This window comes from Herpailurus yagouaroundi, unplaced genomic scaffold (assembly GCF_014898765.1).
Source record: "Herpailurus yagouaroundi ecotype Mexico unplaced genomic scaffold, PumYag 216, whole genome shotgun sequence".
Taxonomy (NCBI): Eukaryota; Metazoa; Chordata; class Mammalia; order Carnivora; family Felidae; genus Herpailurus; species Herpailurus yagouaroundi.
Genome location: NW_024412447.1, coordinates 6,538,765 through 6,547,274, shown reverse-complemented (window position 1 = coordinate 6,547,274; position 8,510 = coordinate 6,538,765). Strand labels below are relative to the sequence as shown.

The 8,510-nt window shown below is 42.1% G+C and overlaps 1 protein-coding gene across 1 annotated transcript; it reads left to right on the top strand.

Annotated features, from left to right (window-relative positions):
• The first annotated feature begins 4,633 nt into the window (after positions 1–4,633).
• On the top strand, positions 4,634–7,906 carry FAM200A (family with sequence similarity 200 member A). The gene is given in 5 exon segments (XM_040456272.1): positions 4,634–5,006; positions 5,763–6,397; positions 6,399–7,373; positions 7,375–7,464; positions 7,705–7,906. Coding segments are annotated over 4 exon segments (1,716 nt in total). The 5' UTR covers positions 4,634–5,006; positions 5,763–5,840; the 3' UTR covers positions 7,799–7,906.
• The last annotated feature ends 604 nt before the right edge of the window (positions 7,907–8,510 follow it).

Below are 8,510 nucleotides of genomic sequence, written 5' to 3'. Positions count from 1 at the left end.
CCCTTCCCTGCTCATGCTCTCTCTCAAACTTAAAAAAAATTTTTTTTAAGACTATTATTTTGCTTTTGAGCAAAATTTTCTTTCAGCAGTTCTTCAGATGACAGAGGTGGCAACAGTTAACCAACTTACAAAATTTGTAGTTTTTATCTTACACTATGTTACTTTTTTGTTAATGTTTATTTTTTTTGAAAGAGAGAGAGAGAGAGACAGAGCATGAGTGGGGGAGGGTCAGAGGGAGAGGGAAACACAGAATCCAAAGCAGGCTTCAGTCTCCGAGCTGTCAGCACAGAGCCTGATGTGGGGTTCGAACCCACGGACTATGAGATCATGACCTGGGCCGAAGTCAGACACTTAACCAAATAAGCCACCCAGGCGCCCCTATTACTAGGGTTCCCAAGGGTCGAGCACTTCATTAATTTTTCCCACATGTCCACCATTACAGTAGGCATGAATAGATACAAAAGAAGTAAAATATTACAGTAGAACTGACACATGTTCTAAATATAGGTTTGTCTTCTCTGACTGCTTTGTCTCCATAGGCACCATCATCTGAGGGTTTGTAGAATGCCTTATCCATTAGACCTACCTTAAATCAAGGAATCCAGTTTATAGTCAAGGAGGTCTGACAATGAACTTGTAATCACAGAATTCATGGTTCTTACTCATCACCCAGAAGCAGCTAGCCTGATAGAACTATGGAATGGCATGTTGAAGACACAGCTAAATTACACCTTGGAAAATTGGGGAGCTGTCCTCCAGGATACAGTATATGCAATGATATGCATTGAACCAATAACATATATGGTGTTGTGTCTCCAACAGAAAGACTACTTGGGTATAGAAACCAACAGGTTGGAACAGGAGTGGCCCCTATTACTATAATATTCAGTAACTCACTGGTGGAATTTGTGCTTCCTATCTTCAAACCTAGAGTCTTCTGGGTTATGGTTCTGATTCTCAGGAAGAACATTTCTAGAAGATCTATTAAATGTTCCAGTGAACTGGAAGCCAGGCGACCTTGTCTTCCTTGTGCCAGTAGATCAGTAGGCAACGAATGGAGTAATTATAAAGGTCCCACAGTCCCTGCCACACACACTACATAAATACAAAAACATACCCAGCTGTCTGCATTCAATAACCTATCTTCCTGAACCTTGTAAGTACTTTAGTGTAGGAATGGGGCTTGGGGGCAAAGGGGAAAGGGCAGGGTTTAGACAAAGAAGAAAAACAATGTATAACCATGTAATGGCTCTTAGAGACAACTTGGAACACCGGAAGGAGATTTGAGGAAGTATGTAGAAGTTCTAGGACCAAGAGGTCTTTAAGAAGGACCGTAGTTTAGTGAGCCAGTCAGTGATAAAGGAGCAAAGATTTACTCGAGTGGTTTATTGAAGAGTCATGGGGAAGTAGAAAGAAAACAGTGACAATATCAGCAAGATCAAAGAGAATGGGATATTATTTAGGGCTTGGAAGGTTACTCAGAGTATCACCTAGTCATTGGTACCCTCTGTGGCATGTGGCTGTTCCTTTTGTGGGTCTTCCGTTGTGCTCAGACTTGTCTTGGAATTTAGAGTGTGTCAGTCTTTCAAGGTCTCAGTTACGGTTTTATAGAAGGTGAGGTATCTTGACCTACTCTTAAAGCAATGGTAAAAGCCATAATTCTTGTGATAACATTTTGACAGCAAAATTCGACTTACTGGGGATGCCTGGGTGACTTCAGGTGGTTAAGCATCTGGACTCAATTTCGGCTTAGGTCATGATCTCATGGTTGGTGAGTTCCAGCCCCGTGTTTGGCTCAGCACTGGTAGTGCAGAGTCTGCTTGGAATTCTGTCTTCCTCTCTGCCCCTCCCCTGCTCGCACGTGTACACTTTCTCTGTCTTTCAAGATAAATAAACATTTTAAAATTTTAATTTAAAAAATTCTATGAACTGTAGCAATTCCATTATTATTACGCCGAAAACTCCCTGGTAATTTTAGCCAAGCTCAGAATCTTAACTGTCTAGTACTGGAAAGAATGTCTATTGCCCATAGATGAAATTTTTGAAACTACTACCCATTCAAATGACAGTACGTAATCACGGTCTCCAGAGAAGCAACGACTTTGGTTTTGTGAAACCATTCATTCTTGACTTCACTTTGATATTTCTCTTTACATTTTTGTTTCAGTTCCTCTGACACACAAAATCACTAAGTAGTCATATGGTTTAATAACTAGAATTCTTAGGATTATTGCCATCAGTAAGAAAAAGGAGAAACAGAAGTATCTGAGAAGAATGGTAGCAAAGGAAACTTAAGCCCCCTTTACCAGGCTGGGAAAAGCTGAGCTAAGGGGAGAGATCCCCAAAGCCGGACAAGGCCGTCAAGTGGGGAACAAGGCCACAGTCCTCCCGCGTTCCTAGAGAGGACCCCTCTTCTGAAAGACAAGTGTTGACGCACTTCCGGCTTCTGTGGGACTCACAGATGTGCGCGCAATCAAGGTTGTGATGAGCAGAGGGTGTGGGTCCAAGTGCGCCGCCCTTTGCCACCTCCCCCCAAGAGTCACCTCCGTTTTCTGCCCCAGCACCCCCAGACGTCTCCGGGGTTCACGGTGAGACGTGGGTCCGGCCAGGGTGGACGGGTGGGGACAGAGGTGGATGTGTACAGCTGTGTTCCCCGGCTCCTCGCGCCATCACCGCCCCCCGACGGGGTGGAGGGTCCATGTCCCTGCCCTGTTCCGGCCTCGTCCGTAGGGAGCGCCGTCTCTCTCGCAGAGACAGCTCTGGATCCAAGTGGAAAAGGCACGCGTTTTGTTTTCTGGGCCAGGTTGAGATGCCTCTGGGACTGGGAAGAGGCAGTCCGCTGAGGGCTCTTCCTGGGCCTTCTTTCCTCGGTTTTCACCCCAGGGGATAGTGGAAGACGGGATCCGAGGCCAATTTCTCTGTTTCCCCAGTTGTCCGTATTTGCATTCCTTCTGGTGAGGGCTTCCCCACCCCCACCCTCATTCCTAGAGATCCTGAATGTAAAATGAGGAGGACTCTCGAAGCTATCAAGCTCCGCGGGTTTTTACCAATTTGTTAAGCTTCGTAAATGTGTGCAGATCACTTGCTTACCTCCAAGCCCACCACCATTAACGGTGGTAGTGTTTGAAACCTAGTGAGTAAAGTGATTTGGATGCAATAGGAAAGATTACACACACCTCACTCTTTTCCCTTGCAGTTTCTGAGCTTTATTAATTTTTTATAGTGTATTTATTTTGAGAGAGACGGAGACAGCACCAGTGGGGGAGGGCATAGAGGAGGGGAGGGCAGAGAGGAGGAGCGAGAATCCCAAGCAGGCTCTGCACTGACAATGCCCATGCACTGACAGCGCAGAGCCCAAATGTGGGTCCCAAACTGAGGAAGGGTAAAATGACCTGAGCGGAAACCAAGAGTCGGACACTGAACTGAGTCACCCAGGCTCCCCTGAACTTTATGAATTTTAAATGTATGATTTTAGACATCAGGTGGATTTTTCAGTTGTGGGAGGTAATTGTGCTTGACTTGAAGTGGTGAGTAATGAAGGGGGTCGTGAGGATGCAGTGGAAAATGTTTTGGGCTACTAGAAGGCCATTTCCAGTGCTGTGTCTGACACTGATTAGGATGATTTTGAATAAGACCCCACCAGTGGGGTTCATTCATTTTTTCCTACGTAAAATTAACTAAATTATCTCAAAGGGCCCTTCCAACTTGTAAATTCATTGATAAATGAATTTAACTGAAAAATCCAGCTGGGCCAAACCTAATGCCCCATCTCCATTTCCCACACTGCCACCAGAAAGATACTTACATTATTGAGAGAAGGTGTCAGAGGACCAAAGGAAACAGAGATCAGTGTTGAAGAGATCCTATGCAGTCAACCCAAGTTGTGGAGAATACATGGAAAGCAGATCAATGAAACCTTACTGTTTGCTGGGGGATATATAAGTAACTTACCCATAGATACATAATTTATTTATGTACCTTAAGGTTGTACTGTTATAATATTCCTCCCATTCTTACTCAGATGTTTTACAAATAACTTCACAGTCTCTTAATTTATAAATGGCATGCCCTTCCAAGTGTTGAAATACCAGGCCTAAAATGAATTTGTTGAACTTTCTACAAATGAACACAAAATTGACATTGTATTCAAACATATATTTTAAATGTCTATGGGTTGCAAGGAACTACATAAAGTGACTGAAGGGCAACGTTGACAGCAAAAGACAAGTCTACTCTTGAGGAGCAGTCTAGGTGAGATAAGGCATGAAAGCATTACAAAGTAAATTTCAGGGTAAAAGCTATCAAAAAATTACATCTATCAAACTAGAAATGGAGACAATTCAGTGAGTCTAAAGTCAAAAGAGGACTAGGTGCTGGGATCATTCAAGAAATGTAAAATAAGGGGCGCCTGGGTGGCGCAGTCGGTTAAGCGTCCGACTTCAGCCAGGTCACGATCTCGCGGTCCGTGAGTTCGAGCCCCGCGTCGGGCTCTGGGCTGACGGCTCGGAGCCTGGAGCCTGTTTCCGATTCTGGGTCTCCCTCTCTCTCTGCCCCTCCCCCGTTCATGCTCTGTCTCTCTCTGTCCCAAAAATAAATAAAAACGTGGAAAAAAAATTTTTTTTTTAAAAAGAAATGTAAAATAAAACCCAGTCTTTCTGTTGCTCTGCCCAGAATATGAGCACTACCACTCCATGCAGGTCTGTTCAAGGGAGGAGGGACTCTGTTCCTGACCTCAGCCCTCTATCTTTGAGTTTCACTTCTTGGAGTTTCACTTCGATTCATACTTCCACCAGGAGGGCACGTGTCTAGGAACGTGTGCTTTCCCCCTTCCCTGCCTTTAGAACTTTGACCCAGATGCCAAAGACCAAGATGCCTTTTCCCTCATCTTTAAATGGCAGAGACAGGTGGAATTTTCAGATCTATCACTAAAAATGGAGAGAAATGAGGAAAGAAAATTTAATAGTTGAAAGGTGAAGATAAGAACAGCAACGCCAAGTGCTAACAATGTAAGTGCTATGAGATGGGGACCAAAAAATGGGGCTATCAGGAAAGGCTAAATGGGTTTCGGTATTTTTAAAATATAAATACATGTTTTAATTTTTTTTTTTTCCTCTGTGCCCCAGTGGGTAATCCTGTCCACCATACTTGGATGGCCACTTTAAGAGTGACCAGATTGCTTTTTCTTAAAAAAAATGTTTTTTAATGATTATTTTTGAGAGAGACAGAGCACAAATGGGGGAGGGGCAGAGGGAGAGGGAGGCACAGAATCCAAAACAGACTCCAGGCTCTGAGCTGTCAGCACAGAACCCAAAATGGGGCTCAAACCCACGAACCATGAAATCATGACCTGAGTCGAAGTCGGACGCTTAACTGACTGAGCCACCCAGTCGCCCCCAGATAGCTTTTTTTATAGTGACTAGGTGGCAGTGTGGCAGCGCAGGACCCTGGGCTTCAGACTTGGGTTTGAGTATGAATCTACTTCGCTATGTTGTTAGCACATCAATCTTTCTCAGCTTCTTAAAATAGGGGTACTGGTATCTTTCATAAGGTTCCCGTGGGTATTAAATGGGCTGTATACATAAAATAATGTGATGTACCGAATCTGCCTACACACAGCTAACATGAATGGCAGTTATTCGGCATCTACTGTGGCATGCCATTGGATTTAGTGAATTGTCTTCATGCTACTTGGATGAGATGTTAGCAGCATGGCAATACAATGTTACTTTTTCATACTGCTATTTTAAATTTTTTCTGCTCAGCAGGATAGCAAAAACTGGCCTCATAAAACATCTAGGACCTTATTTGGATCAAGTGAGCCAGTTCTTCAAACCTGAACAATGACTGCTGAATCAAGGGATACCGCAGATTTGTCTCCACAGGCCACCCAGGAGGTGGAAGGCATAGTGAGAGTGAAAGTGGAGGCGGAAGATGAAGATGAGGAAGGCCATTTTCAAAGGGGAAGAAATAGCATAGAATTATCCCCACAATTTATTAGTCGGTTCACAACCATGAATGAGAGAGCCTTATTATCATATTTGGTTGCCTATCGAGTGGCAAAAGAGAAAATGGCTCACACGGCTGCTGAAAAAATTATTCTTCCAGCATGTATGGATATGGTACGTACAATTTTTGATGATAAATCAGCTGATAAATTAAGAACTATACCCCTTAGTGATAATACAATATCTCGTCAAATCTGTACAATTGCAAAACATTTAGAGGCAATGCTTATTACACGGCTGCAGTCTGGTATAGATTTTGCAATCCAACTTGACAAGAGCATGGATATTGCAAATTGCCCAACACTCTTGATTTATGTCAGGTATGTGTGGCAAGATGACTTTATAGAGGACCTGTTGTGTTGTTTAAGTTTAAATTCACTTATAACGGGATTAATTTACCGAATTAGAAAAGTGCATTGTTGGTCAATATAAATTGAACTGGAAAAATTGTAAAGGAATTTCAAGTGATGGAGCAGCAAATATGACTGGGAAACACAGCAGGGTTATTGAAAAATTGTTAGAAGTAACACATAACAAGGCTCTTTGGAATCATTGTTTTATTCATCAAGAAGCTTTGGTGTCCAAAGGAATTCCACCAGGTCTAATGGATGTATTGAAAAACACAGTGAAAATTGTTAATTTTATTAAAGGAAGCTCCTTAAACAGCCGACTTCTCGAAATATTTTGTTCAGAGATTGGAGTTAACCATACCCACTTACTGTTTCATACAGAAGTTCGTTGGCTGTCTCAAGGAAAAGTATTGAGCAGAGTATATGAACTCAGAAATGAGATATACATTTTTCTCATTGAAAAGCAATCTCATTTGGCAAATATTCTTGAAGATGACCTATGGGTAACAAAATTGGCATATTTGAGTGATATTTTTGGCATTCTTAATGAATTACATTTTAAAGTACCGGGGAAGAACAATGATATATTTCAGTATCTTGAATGTATTCTAGGATTCCAAAAGACATTATTGTTGTGGCAAGCAAGACTTAAAAGCAATCGCCCTAGCTACTATATGTTTCCAACGCTGTTGCAGCATATTGAAGAGAACGTTATTAATGAAGACTGCTTAAAAGAAATAAAATCAGAGATATTGATGCATCTCACTTCTTTGTCTCAAACCTTTCATCATTACTTCCCAGAAGAGAAATTTGACTCAATAAAGGAAAATATTTGGATGAAAGATCCCTTTGTATTTCAAACCCCAGAATCAATCATTGAGTTAAACTTGGTGCCCGAAGAAGAGAATGAATTATTGCAGCTCAGTTCATCCTTCACACTGAGGAATTATTATAAGACATTAAGTCTATCAGCATTCTGGATTAAAATTAAAGATGAATTTCCACTGCTGAGTAGAAAGGATATTGCTGCTATTACCATTCACAACTACCTATTTGTGTGAACTAGGATTTTCCATCTTGACACGATTAAAAACAAAGAAAAGAAATAGGCTCAACATGGGGCGCCTGGGTGGCGCAGTCGGTTAAGCGTCCGACTTCAGCCAGGTCACAATCTCGCGGTCTGTGAGTTCGAGCCCCGCGTCAGGCTCTGGGCTGATGGCTCGGAGCCTGGAGCCTGTTTCCGATTCTGTGTCTCCCTCTCTCTCTCTGCCCCTCCCCCGTTCATGCTCTGTCTCTCTCTGTCCCAAAAATAAATAAATTTTGAAAAAAAAATTAAAAAAAAAAAATAGGCTCAACAGTGCACCTGACATGCGTGTAGCCCTATCCTCATGTGTTCCTGACTGGAATGAACTTATGAACAGGCAAGCACACCCATCGCATTAAGTGTGATGAGATGCACTTAATGAAAAGTGCTATGAAATGTGGTTTTTGTACTTTTTAAGGGTTTCTTTGGTAGATGGTATTTATTAATAAAATTATATTTGGAATTTACATTTCATTTTCTATGTAGTATCATTTCATGAAACTTGTTTCTGTTACAGGGGTTATGTGACTGTGTATCCAGAATAATGATGTGAAATGTTTTTCTGGGGATTACTGTAAGTTTTGAAAACCCTCTTAGTACATAGTCTTCTACTCAGATCTGTGCCCCTGTCCACCACTGCTGCCTTGCTTCTTCCTTTCAGGCAGAGCCCCATTCAGGTTCAGTTTCTCCATCTCTCTGTGCTTATGTGCTCTTCCTTTTTTGCTCTAATTCCAGGAAGTGACTCTGATACTAATCGTAGTTTAACACCATTCTCAAACTGTTTTGTTGTTTTTTTTTTTTTAAAGCATGGCCATGTGTTATAATTCTAGCCAATGAGATACATATGTACGGCGCTCTGTCAGGATATTTTGGTGAAGGTATTGCTTGCTTTCAAAGGGACACAAGAGAGAAGACCGTGATGGGGCACAGTTTTTGACTTTCCCAAATCCCTCCTTAAAAACTAGGACAGCAAAACTGAAAACTCAGGGACATCACTACAGCAAAACCAGGTGACAGGGTACCACCAACAGTTAAAAAACTAACAAGGTTTCAAGCTATTGTGTAAAAAGG